This window comes from Thunnus maccoyii, chromosome 7 (genome assembly GCF_910596095.1).
Source record: "Thunnus maccoyii chromosome 7, fThuMac1.1, whole genome shotgun sequence".
Taxonomy (NCBI): domain Eukaryota; kingdom Metazoa; phylum Chordata; class Actinopteri; order Scombriformes; family Scombridae; genus Thunnus; species Thunnus maccoyii.
In genome coordinates this window covers 20,812,760-20,829,211 of record NC_056539.1, presented here as the reverse complement: position 1 = coordinate 20,829,211, position 16,452 = coordinate 20,812,760, and the positions used below count along the sequence as shown (strand labels likewise).

The 16,452-nt window shown below is 37.3% G+C and overlaps 1 protein-coding gene across 3 annotated transcripts; it reads right to left on the bottom strand.

Moving 5' to 3' along the window:
* Window positions 1–247: 247 nt before the first annotated feature.
* Window positions 248–12,503, bottom strand: gipc3 (GIPC PDZ domain containing family, member 3). 3 transcript variants are annotated; one of them, XM_042417337.1, is made up of 6 exons: window positions 12,108–12,503; window positions 7,951–8,136; window positions 7,335–7,515; window positions 3,781–3,890; window positions 3,021–3,102; window positions 248–1,978 (listed from the first exon to the last, which is right to left on the bottom strand). In XM_042417337.1, exons 1-6 carry the CDS (start codon window positions 12,393–12,395, stop codon window positions 1,827–1,829), a joined length of 999 nt encoding a protein of 332 aa, XP_042273271.1. In that variant the 5' UTR covers window positions 12,396–12,503; the 3' UTR covers window positions 248–1,826. The 3 variants fall into 3 exon arrangements, with proteins under 3 accessions (XP_042273271.1, XP_042273272.1, XP_042273273.1); XM_042417338.1 differs by having other exon boundaries at window positions 3,021–3,099; XM_042417339.1 differs by lacking the exons at window positions 3,021–3,102; window positions 3,781–3,890.
* Between the last annotated feature and the right edge of the window lie 3,949 nt (window positions 12,504–16,452).

Genomic DNA, 16,452 nt, shown 5'->3' with positions numbered 1-16,452 from the left:
CCATATATCCGTGACGTCCACGGCTCAAATCCCAGCCAGGGGACCCTTACTGCATGCCATACCCCTCTCTCTATCTCACTGTTTCCTGTCTCTTTGCACTGTCTGTCAAAAATAAAAACTAGAAAAAAAATAATCTTTAAAAAGAAAACTGGTGAAATGGGCTTTTCTGTTAAACTCACAAGTGCTTGACAACTATGATTTCAACCATTTTATTACAATTTTACCATTTTCAGGTCTTCATAAAGAGGTGCAATCATATACAAAGTGTCAAAACAAAACATCACTTTCAGATAAATACTGATGTAGCTGAGAACAATCTTGCCAGAATGAGTGAAATCGAGACACATTTTGAAATTTGGCAGTTCATTGTTGACTTGCTTGCATGTAAACACAGATATGTCAAAGAATATGATTTCATACCTTGTTTACATTGTTTGGTGAGCCAGAAAACGTTTAACTGTCAAACCCCAACATGTATAATAGTTTAATGCTTCCCTCTTTTTGCAGTAAATAGCCCCAATGCAGGGACAGAAAATGAGAGCAGCACATCAGAATTAAGAACAATGATAGTGAAGTATAACAACTACGACTATTATATTTACATTCTGTCTTTGAAACAAACCAGCAAAGTTTTCTAACACGTGGCAGAAGTGGGAAGCAACTGAGAATATGTCAATATGAAGACCTTCATTTGTTTTAGGCAAAATCAAGGTAAGAAACTCAAAGGGAATGGTTTATATGCATGCAAGCTAGCTTTATTTTCTATTTTTATCATGGGAAATTATGGGTTGGGTTCCTGTTTGTAATTACCTTTCAACTGGAGATTGTCCCATTTACTTTCATTCTGTGATGATTCCATTTTCAGAGAAAAGACCTGGTTAATGGCTTCAGATTATTATTAATATTTGAGAGTATTTAAATTGAAATGTTTGAATAACTTTGGGCCAGTTTCCTTAAATTGAAAAAAAAAAACTTAGCCAATTAAAAAAAAAACCTGCTTGCAAAAATGTTTATATCATTTTTAAACTTAATGATTCTTTATATGTCATAAAATATATCATACATGCAGATTGCTGGCATGAATACCAGTATTATTAGCAGAGAAGTGATACATTCTGACTTTCAGATGGACCAGAAATGTGGCTATGTTCTTCTGTTTTTCTCGGTAGCTTTTCATCTGAGGAAAAAGGTTAATTGCAGCTTATCTAACTTCCTGGATTCTAAGATGACTGACTGATTGTTCAGTGGTTTGTACTTTTGCACTGTTTCCTGATAGATTATTTACATATCTTTTACATGAGGGGCTACAAGTATCGAGAATGAGCCATTCAAAATTTCATAAACTTTTTTTTAAAGTAAATACCAATTATGATAATATTATGGAAGTGGAAATATTTGTTATGTATGGGAATAAGACTGTATTTTGGTAAACAATCTTATTTTACCATCACAATTTTCACTCTGAGCAAGATCACCAGCTAAAGGCCTGCATAATAAACATTAATTTCAGCATTTGATTTCATAGCAAGCAACTTATTTCAAAACTGCACTGCAATTTTCTATGTTATGTTTATTTACCATAATAATGTAAAGATTTATCAAAATCTCAGTAAAACATGATGATGTGCCTACAGACACAGACTGTTCAAAAGGAAATGGTTGAATTAATTGCAGTCCCTGTCATGGTTTAAAAGTAAGTGATTGAAAATGTATGCAAGGACTGAGAAGGCAACTTTAAATGCTTCTACGCTGTTTGTATTTTTCAGCTGGATGTACCAGGGCACAGAGCTCTCGCTCTCTCTCTGTCTTTGGTTTACAGTAATTACCTAGATTCTGCCATTCTTGACGTCTCCAATAGCTCCCCAGACATCAAACAAAAACACATCAGGAAAAGCAAAATCTCCCAGAACCGAGTCCAAGGCTTCTGCAAAGTCATCAGGGTTCTTTTTGTCTTTGCCCGCTTCCACAATGGTGGTTGCTGCAGAGAAAAAGGGATACACACATTTAATTTTCTCTGATTTTTGTCAATAAAGGGATAACTGTGGGTGACTTCCCAAATGAATTATGATGCATTGGTCTTTTCAGTGTCAGTTTCCTGGTCAATCAGCAAACCTGATGAAGATATGCATGACAAATAAAGAAATGTGATCTCCAGCTGAAGGCTGTGTCAGACAATTTGGATCAGCTCTCATTAATACACTGATATGTCCTCAAAAGGAGTTTGTATGCAAACCAGATTTATATCTGTCTTACGTTATCTGAGTGTAAGGATGACCTGGATGCTGATGTATTACTGTATATAGTGTATACTGTGCTCAGCAACAGAAATTTGTTAAAAATCATTCTGTAACTGCCATAAAAGTGAATCATATTTGGTAAACATACATGTTTTTATAGGATCTATTCCAACCAAACAACAAGACTGAGGATCTGATTTAGAAACTGATAACCTGTTGGCCTTGAAAGTCTGAGAAAGGGCAAGCTCAAATCATAAGAAATGTTAAGTAAGCGTATGGTATGTGTCCCACTCATATTCCTGATTGTTCCCGGATGTCCAACAGGGAGAAGACGCCCTTCTGTTTTGACACACAATAAATTCATTTTTATTCTTCATTTTCAACTTCCCCCACTTCCTCCACTAACAAACATTCAAAACCAAAAACTCAGCATTTCCAGAAATGCAATAATTCACTAGTTGAAGTCAATTTAAAGGTCAAAAGTGTGAGAAAGGAGGAAATGTGCATCAAAAATAGTCAAGTATACTCCATCTATCATAGATGATTTGTGGTGATACGTGAGGAGGAATTTTCCTTTGCTTTGTCTCAGGGTTGAGGTGAGTCTATCCCAGCTTGCCAGAGAGACAGTGATGCAACGCAGACAGTTTGCCTGTCTATTACAACCCACTGTGACCACTGTAACCTCTTTGTGAACATCCATTCAGCACTAGCTCACTTCCCTTTATCCAAACGTGGGCAAAAAGATCATTTTTTAATGACACATGTATTAGTGTGTGGTCTTACCTAGCTCTAAATCCCTGATGCCCATGTAGCTCTCTAGCAGGTCGTCCACTTTCTTGGTGGCCTGTTCCTCAAACTCATTCTGCTGGCAAGGAAGACAGGAAAATACAGAGCTGTTTGGAATTTCACCGGTGTTTATGTTCTAAATATGGTGATGGAGGCTTTATGAGAGCTTCTCTTCTCACGCCAAAACATGTTAGAGCCAAGAATGTCTTGTGCTATTATTTTATGACTTGTCTTTATGTTATATAAATATATCAGTTTATAGATGATTATAAAAAAAAACCTCAGTGAGTGGTGTTAACTTCCTCTAAGTGAAGGAGTCTACAGGTTAACATCGCAGCTCTGTGTAATGTGAAACATCCTACATCAAAACGAAGGAAGTGAGAACCACTTTGTGTACAGGGTCAACTCCACCGATGCTAAGAGACACTGTTGGGTGGGGAATAACGGATATTGTGTGCTTGTTAGTTTATGTGTGGCTGAGACCAACTAGGGTTTCTGGTTCATTTCAGTTCAGTTAAGGTCATGTTAGTTCTCTATTATTCAGCTTGGAAATTATGGTTTTTATCATCTGCACAGCACAAATCAAAGGGTGTTCAAGACAAGATAAAAATTATATAATCAGCTATAAGAAGACATTTCTGCAAATTAATAAAAAAAAATACATGAGTAGGAGTAAATATGTGCATGGAAACACGTCATTATCTGAGTACATCAGGAAGTTAAGTGGTCATTGTCCGGCAGAGCATGTGAAACTAACCACTTCCTGAACTGTCGCAGCACCCTTGGAGCGAAGACGCAGAGTCTCCCTCCCGTTCACCATCTTGCCCTCATTGGATTTTGGCGCTCTGGTCCTCATTCCGATCATATCTAACCACACACACAGAATGATATAATTAATCCAATTTGAAGAGACAGTCTGTGGGATTTTTATCTACTTACTTGTGACATGTTTTTACACAGCACTGTACTTTCTAGTGGTCACCTGTCTCTTTCCACATATGATATTTAAGTTTCTGCAGGTGGCACTATTTAAAAACTCCCACACATCACTTCCTACACAACACAGAGTATTTACCTTGGGAAGAACACATTTAGCAGAGACCAAAGCAATGCGCTATAATTCACATTTCCTTGTTCTGATGTGTGCACTGTCATTTTTAACTGGATAGTCTGTTATTCATGTTCAGTTTACCTGAGGACACCCCACTACTGTTGCTAGTTTCATAAAATATTGTTTAAATAAATGATGTGTGATGAAGTGGTGCAAGTCCAGTGTATATTTTGCTTTGATGTTTCCTGTGTTTCATCCTCTTCGAAAGAACAGTGTTGGAGCCAATCACGTCGTCATGTTGCTATTATCAGTGTGTTCCTTAGTAACAATTTAAAAGTTCAACAGTTCCATTAAAGGAAGAAAATGAGCTCAGCATTAGACTGAATGTGAGTCATGGATTTCTAATCCATCTGTTGCCCATTTAACTGGTAAGCCTAATACCTTTGTGTTAACAGTGAAGTTGGCTACTGTGAATCAGCTGTCACAGGAAAATAATACCACATCATCACTGCCCTTATATGACATGTAGACATGATTCTCAAAGAGCTATTTTAAAAACACAAAACCCTTGGGTCTGTGTGAAAATACATATCTCTGCTTAGGATTATGCACTACTAATTCCAAAGGAACCCAGTAGTGTCCTGGGAGAGGTCAAGGGTCAACATCAGCTATGTCAATCAGTGCTTGTGACTGATACTCAGGAAACAACTATTGTATGTAGCTACTCTTTAAGTTACTTTGTGTGGTCTTAAAACCTGACAAACCTCTATTAAAGCATATTTTCTCCACTGTTGTATGTGTAGGTGTTTCTCCTCCTCACTCACAACTTTCACCAAAGTGTTACACTTTTCTCTTTAAATCAGGGATTCAAAGTTCATCACTAGGATGTTGTTTTGCGAGACATGCAGTATACAATTGCTACTCTAATTATGTTGTTGGAGACAGCAACGTTCTCTTGAATTTTGAATGTAAATTACTGTTACTCTGTGTATCAGCTAGGATTCTCTTTGGCTAATATTTAGGACATTTAGGACCATAAAGATGATATAATCCTATTGGCACTCCCACTTTTCAATGACAGCTTTCTTTCATTAACATCAGTCGTTGCATAAACAATTTACTAAGAGATACTGATTGTCTAACAGGAAGTCAGTTCGCCGGTCATGGATTTAGTTTCCTGTCTGATAAGCAAGGTTGTCGTCAGCTCCAGCCCTATTCACTCATAGGAGGAGACTTCCTTCTTTCCTTTAAATGTGACTAAAACAAAAGCAATAAATAAGGCTCCTGTTGCACTTTTGAGTGGATTGACAGATAAACATTTCTTGGAAAGGAAAATGGAGAATGACACCGTCATAGTGAAAGGGACTGTCCCTAAATGAAAGGTCAAAGGTGCAGTCAAAATGCAAAATGTGCTCTGTGTAAGAGGTCATCATCAAGAGGAAGTTGAAACAGTTAGTTGATGTCACCTAATAATTAGTAATATAATAGTAGATAAACTTATGAACCTGTTCAGCCATTTTCTTTCCTGGCAGATAAATGGCTGACATGTAAATGAAAGTGGCTTTGAAGCTCTCCAGCAACAGGAAAAATTCAGCAGGTACATTTGGAGCTGTCTCTCTCTCTCTCTCTCTCTCTCTCTCTCTCTCTCTCTCTCTCTCTCTCTCTCTCTCTCTCTCTCTCTCTCTCTCTCTCTCTCTCTCTCTCTCTCTCTGTCTGTCTCTCTCTCTCTATAAGTGTAATGATCATATTTGACTGGTGTTCACACTGTTACATACACTGTTGTTGACCATTTGTTTTTAGGGCTTGGTTTTGGGGTTAAGGTTGGGTTAATGGTTGAGGTTAGGCACGTAGCAGTTGTGATTAGGGTTAAGATTAGGGCAAGCCTGCAAGGAATTATTGTAAGTCAACATTGAAGTCAACATTCTCCAGCTGTTTAAGTGGTCTAGACAAACATGTGTGTGTAACCCAAACCAGGATGTTTCTGTGTCCCTATGAAAGGCTAAGTTTGTTTCTTTTCTGCATGCAAATACATGCTCTACAGTATCCAATTTTCAAAGAGCTTTAGTTTTTCCTGTGGTTGCAATGAGATGGAAAATCCCTCAAAGCCTTTTTCATTTTGCCTGTGCATGATTGGAAATGAAAATTCATTTCAGTAACTGAATTTGAGGAGTTGATTTCCAAACAACTGCATATATCTTTTTTGAGAAAAGTATTTCCCAACTACTTATTTTCTTCCTGAAATATCAAAACCCAGTCTACGAAAAATAACTCTGTTTACCGACAACCAAAAAGATTTATTTTCTTTCTCTGTAGTGCTTACTCTAGTCTTGTCACCGGTGGCACTTTTCATATTATTAACAAAATCAAACCCCAACTGACCCATACTTATCCCTGCACAGCCCAATTTAAACATGTACTGTCACACAAGATTCTTCTGGCTGAGGCTTAACAACCACCACTGTAATAGTGGTCAATTAATTGTAGCTGCCGGGTCTAACAACTTTTCCAGACTCGTTGGCAGATTGACAGTAATTTCTAAACTGTTCCTGTTTAATCTTCATGTTTATTAAGGAATGTTGAAATCCATCTACTTCTTTTATCTAACTGTGGACAACAGAGCGGGGCTTCTGGTTAGTTCCACTTAGATGTTGGCGCTTTACCTTGCATGGACACTTTTGTCATAAAGAAAAATCACCCGGGGCAGCTCTTGGCTCTAATGATATTAAATGTCAGTGTAATGAATCACAGCCCAACAATTTAATGCACACTACTGATTCTTAGGTGTGCCAAAGAAACAAAAGGATAACTTTCCTCTTTCTCATATTCTAGTGGATTTGCCTTCTGGTTCTCAAAATCAAGAGTCCTGCTTGTTTTCATTTGAACCATGTTAATAGGATTCGATTTACAGTATACCCAGGGATGCTTTATGAATAGTATTTGCAAATATCTTTTCTTGTTTTGCACCATTTGTTTTTCCTGCTAGAGGGTTGTATATTTAGCACCAAACCAAATTCATTTAATTGGACAATGTTACCTGAAAGCAATTCAAAACATACCGAAACAAGAGTTGGTACTACAAGGTGAACCCTAACTACCTGGTATGTCAGCTTTTCGAAAACAAATAATTAAATATTATTATGTTCTCTATTATGTTCTCTTTAAACTGCCATTTTTAATACTGAAGGTTTTGTGCTGTATTCCTATTTTCCATCTGTTCTGTCACATGACTGTAATAGCTGTATCAAATATTTTCCACTTACCAAAGGCTTTCTTGGGGCCAACCAGACGGAGAGTGAAGGGTATGCCTCTCGGTTGCTCTTTTAGCATCTTGGCAACCTCGTAGTGCCGACACCCGACAATGCTCTGGTCATTGATGGCCTCGATGTGGTCACCAACACATACCGACTTCAGTCGGTCTATGGTGCTGCCTTCCTTTATTCTCTGGAGGAAACAGATTTGGAGAATGTGATAGTTGAATTCACCCTTTTCGAAATACATTTTCACTTTGGAAAATAAAAATCTAAGAGTTTTCATTTAATATTTCTTCTAATGTGAATGATCCTATAAAGGTATTTTCGAGTTACCTATATTCTATAATGATAACAGAAAACTTTCTTTAAAGAGTGTATGTAATGTAAATCATTATTTGAGTGCTACAAACTAAACCCTTAATCCTTTATTTGACAATGAATTATAGATAATTGCTTTAAAGTAGCCTCTTAACAAAAAGGACTGAAAGGTTAGACTCTAGAGGCTCCGGCTATTTCACTGGAAGTTGTCCTGGTTATTCTTCTACAGCAAAAACACAGAATTTTTCCATTGCCAACAAGAAATTCAAATGAGATTTCATGACAATGTCAGTTCACTGCTCTTCACCTTAATGAAAGCATATCCAGCTCCATTGTCTGTGATGGTGAGGCCTAAGGCGTCCTCTGTCTTTGTCACCTCCACCTCCTTGGTCTCCCCTCTGACGTGGGCGAAGATAAAGTCTTCCAGTCCGATCTGTCCCCCCAGTAGCTTCTGCATGTCCACTTTATGGGAGTTAAGGGTGCAGAAAAGGATCTGAAAAGCAGAGATGGACCAAATGTTTTGTTGTTTCTATTATGAACATATGCGAATCCAATATCATGAAAGTGAAACACCATTAATACCCCCAAATATAAAATAATCCAATATAACAGCGCCACACACTATGACTCCAAAAGATATCACAGAATTTAATCAACACTGGTGTGACATATAGTCAATAAAAATGAACATTATGAACTTTAGAAAGATATTATCTAATATTGCGATACATGATATGACACCAACACTCTACAGTAAAATAGTTCAGGTCTCCGTAATCCTTTCTTTTTACAGTAGTAAAATCACTGTATGAAGAGCATTTGTTGTATAATACTAAACACTATATATAAAAATATTAATAAATTACATCTTCAATATATCTTTACAACTGGAAGGTTGAGGGTAAGCATCTTTGTTGAAGAAACAAAAAACAACTAAAACATTTTCCAGTGTCTCTAAAAAGATAATGTAAATGGCAGCTGAGAATATGAAAGAAGGAAATGATAATGGCACCGATGGAAAGTTAGCTTTATTTTAGTAGTGTGCCATTTAAATGGGGTTATAGAAGTGTAGTATTGATTAGCAGCTTCCATGAACACCACAAATACTCTTTTGAGACATAAATATTTATGCATTGTTGCATTAGAAAAAAATGCTACCCTACTATTCAAATTAATGTCAGTTATATGGCCAAAGAATTTACTTCAACTTGTTTTTGGTGTAAACTATGATTCGATACAGTTGTTCATATATATAGGCAGATCATCTGTGGCCTTTTTATAAAAAGAAAACATGTTTTGGAAGACAACAGTAATCCCTTGCTTATTTCCATTACATGTAATCAAAGATGATTATACAGACAATATTACAAGGTGACTATGAACTTCTGTTGTAATCCTGTGACATGATGCCCTGGTGTTTCATTTTCAGCTTCCATCATTTACAGTAAAAGAAAATGTTTCACAAATATCTCTAGCTGTGCTGTATATAGATTGAGCAGCAGAGGGCGATAGAGCCAAATAAATTTGGTTTGGCAAGTGTGGCCATTTTGTTATGAGCTCATCCATGAACTCATTAAGAGGTTTTGTATATTTCTACATTCAAGCCTAAAATTACATTAATAATATAACAATAATAATAATAATAATTTTTAATGCACAGACAAGATAAATTTTTTGTTTGTTTCACAAGTGAAGTGCTTAATTAACAAACAGTTGTTGCTTTTAAAAAAATACAATAAATAGCTGTCAGCAATACACATTCAAGACAATTGCTTTTATTCAAAAGCATGTCAGAAAAGAAGTAATCAAATGTGACCACATTTCAGGATCATAACATCTATTATAACAGCCATGTATTATAGCACATGTGTCTTAAAGAGCTGCATTTGCACATTTGATATTGCAGGATTAAACCTGTGACTCTGATAACATTAAGATCTCTTCCAACTATAGGCTACTCTGCTAACATCCTAGTCACAGGGTATTTCTTGGAAAAAGTTTTTTTTTTCTAACTAAGTTTGTTTTAATGCAAGTGCTTACTTATCACATTTAGGGCTCCTTTATAATTTATAAATATAATTGGCTTTGTTTGTACAATTTCCTGTGTTAAACTTTCATTTGGAGGCCTAAAGTTCAAGTTCAAGTTTAACTGTGTAATCATAACGGAAATTCAAGATAACCTCGGTCAACTGTTATCTGACTTGGCGCAGTTCCTGTTAGATATTGCTCATAGTGATTCTCTTGGCAAGTACAACAGTCTGACTGCGGTCCAAGGTCTTGCTGTGTCATCTAGCTGTAACAGCTAGATCTGTATGCTGCTGCTTTTCAGTCCACAGGAGGTCAAAAAACAATTGAACTTCTCACTATCTCACTATCTCATGTTTTTTTTTTCAATTAAACAACACAGAAAAAGTCAGTATAAATGTTTAAAAAATAATAATTTTTACTATTTATTGTTACATAATCATTACAGTGAGAGGCTCAAACCATTGCATTGCTCACTATTAATAGTAATCTATCCAATGGGTATCTAAACTGTTTATTCTTTCAGGATGGCTGGAGATTATCCCAGCACAAACTGGACAGTCTATAATCCGAGTAGGGCGCCAAACTACCACAGGGCTGACACATATAGACAGACAAATGCATTCAAACCAATGTATAGTTTCCAAAAGTGTCTGAGAGTTACATACAGAATGTGTAAACTCCAGTTGATACAAGTGTCAGGTGAATGTTTAGAGTGCAAATGTGACATCAAAGATGGACGTTAAACTGTTGTTTAAGGTACTGTGATATCCTAATATGATATCTTAATGAACATCAGTCGACAGTTCTTTCTAAAAAAAAATTTAAAAAAAAGAAAGAAATAGAGAAATATTAAGCACATAGCATTTTGGAAGGCAGTCTTGTGTAACATAATGAAACAGTCCAACCTGAAAGATACATGCCTGGTGTTTTCCTGATAAGATTATCAAGGTTAGCTGCTATGGAATGTACATAGGAAAGCCACATGGTGGCCTTCATAACGGTACTGATAAGTATTAGATAAGGTTAGTGTTGAATATTTATTGTTCTGTTGCTGGATGTGTTACCATAATATACAGGAAACCGCTGCAGAACAGCGGTATACATGCTGATCATCATATTTACTTAAAATTTGAATTGAGTTCCAATGTTTTTATAGTTTATCGTGTTCATATAATATTGATCTGCACATACAACAGACTGCATTTTAACATTTCAGACAGTAACTTGCAGAGATGACATGTAAATATTCTCAGTCATCATTTATTTTTCAGTTCATTATAGTAAATTTTATACGTATCTGCAAGCAAAACATGCACAAGCACAAGACAGAAAAATGATTGACTGCGAAAAGCCTTAGTTTTTCTTAAAATTTCAATTTCCCTCTACATATTTCCTGATGAATTTCCTTGTTGTGTCTATTTCTAGCTGCTCTGGACAAATATCATCTAAATGTTTGTTTGAGATACAAAAATTAGGTGTATCCGGCTGATGACTCTTTCCATGATAACTACACGGAAGTCTACCTCAGACAACCTGTGTGTTGTGTTTATCACTGAGCATCAGGCTGCAGTATAGTTTGGCTAGCCCTGACCTACTAAAGATTTAGTGAGAACATTTCATCTCCCAAGGATTCTGGCCTTGTGAGCAGCTGCAAACGGCAATTTAGATCCTGTAGCGCTATAAAGGGATAGTTTAATCCAATAATGTATAAACATTTTGGAAAAGCCTATTACCTGAAATACATTATTTAATGTGTCTAAAGCACAGATAATTCAGTGAGTTGTTTCAAAACAGAAAGCCTGCATTACAAACTGAGGACAAAGGAGTAAAAGCCTCTGCTGCTTTAACACTAAATCACTGGTGTGCCATGGTTTTTACTTGAGTTTTTGACTATTTTATCTTTGGTATTGTTTGAGCTAAAATGTAGCACTGCTAAACGTAATGCTGATAATTACAGAATCTAATTATTTCCAATTAATCAGTATTAATAATTAAACAGTATTTAGCGGTAATTGTTCAAATGGATTGGAATTTTCATGATATTTGCAGCAGTGTGACTAAGCCCTCATTATCTTTTCTTGTACCCTTCTTTGTTAATTGAGTAACTTTCAAAGATAAATTCTTTTCCATCACTGTCAATTATCGTGTGTGGTGTTTACTGACTACAGAACATTATAATTTGTCTCCATTATTGATCCTGGTCAAGACACAGATGAGTACAAAGTCTGGCAGACAGTAGCGACGGCAAATGATCTTCAATATGGTATCATGGAAACCAGCCTAGAGTGGAAACCTAACACCTATTTGCAGCTGGCCTACCAGACAAGAAATGCAAGGGAATAAAGCAATTTTTAAATTTTGATTATTTTCAACGTAACTTTAAATGCCAGTATGTAATCATGTTGCATGCATACTGTAGCCAGTTTTGTTTTGTACCTCTGAGGGAGAGATATTGAACACTTCGGCAATCTTGGCATACAGCTCCTTGACGTTGGTGAATCCATGGATGCGGCCTGTGGGACTTCCATGAGCCAGCTGGGTGTGAAAAATTAGCCTGGGTCTTGGGTATTCTGGTGGCCCTGGTGGTGGTGGTGAAGGAGGAGGAAGCGGAGGCGCTGTGGGCTCCGCACACCCTTGATTTTGGTTCTGGGCCTTCTCTTCCTCCATGGCCTCAGCCCCTGCTGCTTTGGAGTCCTGCGGGCTCATAACCTCCCCGTTCTGCATCGGCCCCGGCTCAGATGTGTTCCTCCTCTAGGAACCCTGGTGGTGCACTGCTCTGGCAGAGAGAGCAACACTGTCCTTCCCCCTGCTTAGCCGACCAACCACCCAACCAACCAGCCGCCCAGAGCTTTGGGTGAAGAGCGCAGATGAATTAGTGATGAGAATAGCCTGGTAACAGTAGCTGGAGGAGGCCAGCCAGACCCTACTGGGTAGAAACCCAACACCCCTTGAGTCGGGTTGTATGTGTTACACCTGAGCCTCTGACAGCTCACGCATAGAGAACACAAACAAAACACATCAGGTAAAGGTTTCTTTTTAAACATGACACGGTTAAGACTCTAAGCCCCCATATCAGTCAAGCTGTGAGAGATGCTGAACACACATCCTGATCCTGAATGTGTGAACATCCCTCTGAAGTGTGAAAATGCCCAGCATATCTACAAAATGATTTCCAAAGTGGGCCGCTCAGAGATGGCCGCAGACAATGTCCCAGTGTTACAGGTAAGATGATATCTTTGGGTCAGCAGTAAGGTACCCCCCCACCCCCACCCCCTCTCCTGGCTTCACTGAATGAAATAGCCTGTTGCTGGGGTGAATCCTTGGTGATGACTGACCTTTTTGACCCCACAGAAAGCCCACAGATACACAAGATGCCAGTTTAGACTGATAAACAGATGTTTAATTCATGCTTCTTAAACTGGCAAGGTTTTTGGAATATCAATGTTTTACTTTACTGTACTAAAATGTATGTACAATTAACTGTAAGGCCCTGATATCTTATTTAAAAAGCTCTTAGAACAGTGCAGTGTATATCTGCCTTGTACCTATTTTGGAAGTCATTATTATGTAAAAACAGATTACAATTAATATAACTGTGCTCTAATTAGATATGAAAGAGTAAACATCCCTTTTATGAAATGGTGGATATCATAACTTGGTACAAAATGACTAATACACTGTATAGTCACAAATAATAGCAAGAATGCTGAAGTACTGCATAATTACATAATGTCACACAAATGTCCTCAAAATACCAGACAAAGATAGCAAAGATAAAAGACAAAGATAGCTTTGTAAGGGAATCTCCACTCATCAGCTGACTCGAAGCTCAACTAGGTGCCTCAATAGACAGGACAGGGAGAGAAAGATCACTTTTTGTGTATAATTGCATTTTTTAAATTTTAATTTTGTCAATTTTGTAAGTTTTTTAAATAGTGGATAAACAGGCAAACACAAGCAACAGTGTGATTTAACCAACATAATACCGTTTTGTTCATGGTGATCTGTTGCCCCTAACAATTTTATTTGTCTCACTTTGTTCCATGTGGTGAATTACTCATGTGCAAATCAGGGAAGTGTTTTTGACAGGGCACAAAAAACCATCTGTCTCTCTTTCAGATGTGGAAATTCCACAAAAATTGCATTTTAAATTGCCAGCTGGGAATTTGTCACCAGCATTGTGATTCCCATCACACAAAGATTCTTTCCAAACTAGATGCATGGTATGTATTCATACCAAAACAAGGCCTGAGACACTCAAATAGATAAAATATTTCTTATCAATTACATTGACAATGTGAACATTTGGGTGTATGCTACCAAAACATAGTGTTTTGCTTTTTTAAGAAATTCCTCCAGCTATTTATTTCTCTCAGACATTTCTGACATTTGAATTCTGACATGTGTGGTACTGAGTAATACTGAGTAATACTGTTACTGTATGTCATGTCTAAGTATAATACTAAGCGATGGGTATACAGATTGTGATGTCCCTTTTTAGCCTGCTTCATAAGCATTCCTACACACCTGTGCTGTAACGTTTGTGGCTGCGGCAGTCTGTGCGTCATAGCCTTGTTTTTCCAGGCCAAGGTGTTGCTAGCCTCCCAAGGACAGAGTGTTTACTCCAGCTACTGATAATAAGGATCTTTCTGGAAAAATATTCCTTTTGCAACAGATAATGGCAGTCATCTAAGCAAAGACAGCAGAGATATACATGATAATCTCTATCTATTTTTTTTTTTTTCAAAGCAAACAGATATCTGAGTTAGGCAACATCTCCGAGAGAAATATTCTCAGGTGATGAATTCCCAGATGTGTGACTCAGAAATATTTTGTTCAAACTCAGCTATCATAAGATTTTCTGAACAGAGGGGGACATTGATTTGTTGTTGTTACTTTCCAAAGTAGCAGTTGCCCACTTCATAAGGACATCCGCCTAAATCTTAAAGACCTTCATTGATTACTGACTCATAAAGGAAATAAAGTTGATTTAGCTCAAAGTTGCCTCTAGAGGCATGAAGACCATATTCTGTATTTTCTGAAATATTTGGACATTGATTTATCTACACTCTTACAATTATATTTTTTTGAAAAGTATACCATTCTTCTTCTGTCTGAAATGTATAACATTAAGCTATTGATTCAGTATGGGTCAAGATACTGGCTCAGATTTTGTAGAAAATCAAAAGACAAAATCTGTAGGAATTAATGCACATAAAACTGAAACTTGTTCAGCAGCTTTACATGAAAATGAAACATACACGATTCATAACCACAACTGCCAGCCACAGGGTCCTGACTCTACAGTGATTTCTGTATGTATGATAATAATAAGAGCAAATATGATTTTCTTTTCTGTTTGCAAAAATACCCCTTCTTTGAGCCTCTCAGCTCATTGGCATTGATATGTTTTTTTTCAATAATGTTGAAATTATGTTAAGTTATTTAGAAGGGTGAGTAGCAGGCTTGAAGACTCAGAATGTCAATATTAGAATAATGTGTGGTCTTTTAGCACTAAAAGCATTTACAAAAACTAAATAACACGTTTCTTGTATTCAATTTTCACATTTGCTATTTTCCTGAAAAGTTGACATTTTGGACATACAACTTCCCATCAGCACTGGTGGTATGCTGTGCTGACAGTAATGACACGTCGTACAAATGGTAACTGGACTCACTTCCGCTATTTTCACTGTCATTTCATTTCACAGTGTTAGATTCTCTGTTATACTTCCCCTCTGCATTACACCTGACAAACCTCTCATGCTGTCACATGTCAAGTCTGGCTGTTCACATCCAGACAGTTGGACAGTATATGCAGTATAGATTGTATTAATTTAATATTTTTCTTGGAATTACTGTAGTACAACCAAAATAAGCTCAAGTTCTCAATTATAGTTAAGTGTAATTTGGCTCAAACTCATCAAAAATGGGGAGAGGAAATACAATTTTGCTGGCTCATCATGAGCCTAATGTTTGAGGGTAGTTACCATTTACTAGTCAACCAAATAATATGTTACATTATTCAAAAATATAGATGATAGTTATTTACATTAAAAATGCAGTTTAACACTGACTATGGTCGGATTAACCCAGAAGGGGATTTTGACATATAGCCTCTACAAAACAGGGCCTCAAGGTTAGAAGTAATAACACAGAACCCACCATAATGCCTTTACCATTTCAGATGATATTGTTCATGGGCTATATTCCCCCAAACCACTTTGGGTTAATTACAAACCAAATGAGACACAATGAAGCTGGGGCTTTTGTAAGTCCAGGGTTCTTGAGTAGTTCACCACTTATTAATCTGTACCTCACCCTGGTGAGTCAACACAGAAAAGCCTGTTATTGCCTACTTACCTCTACACCCCCTCATTGCATCACATACTTCCAATGAAGCGTGGTTTCCTCCTCTCTATCTGCTTTTGTTTCCTGGCAGAGGAGACGGAAGGGAAGACTGGGGGCTGGCTGGCGAAGGCCAGATTGTGTGAGGGTGGTGTGTTTGCTGTGTCATGTGCCAATACACTGCCTCCTCTGTTCCTGGTGGCGTGGTGGCATCTGAGCTGCCTGGTGAGGGAAAAAAAGCTCTCAGGGCTGAGATTTGTGCAATCCCACTGCTCTAAACTGCTACCTGATAGGTAGTTTATCTTTTTAAATGCTTTCAAGGTCTCTGTCAATACCGTGGCGAAATACTCTCATGAAGGCTTTGTTGAAATCAAGGGGGACTGTGTTTTCAGGGTAACTCACTGATTTGTCATGATGTGACAAATTAATGACA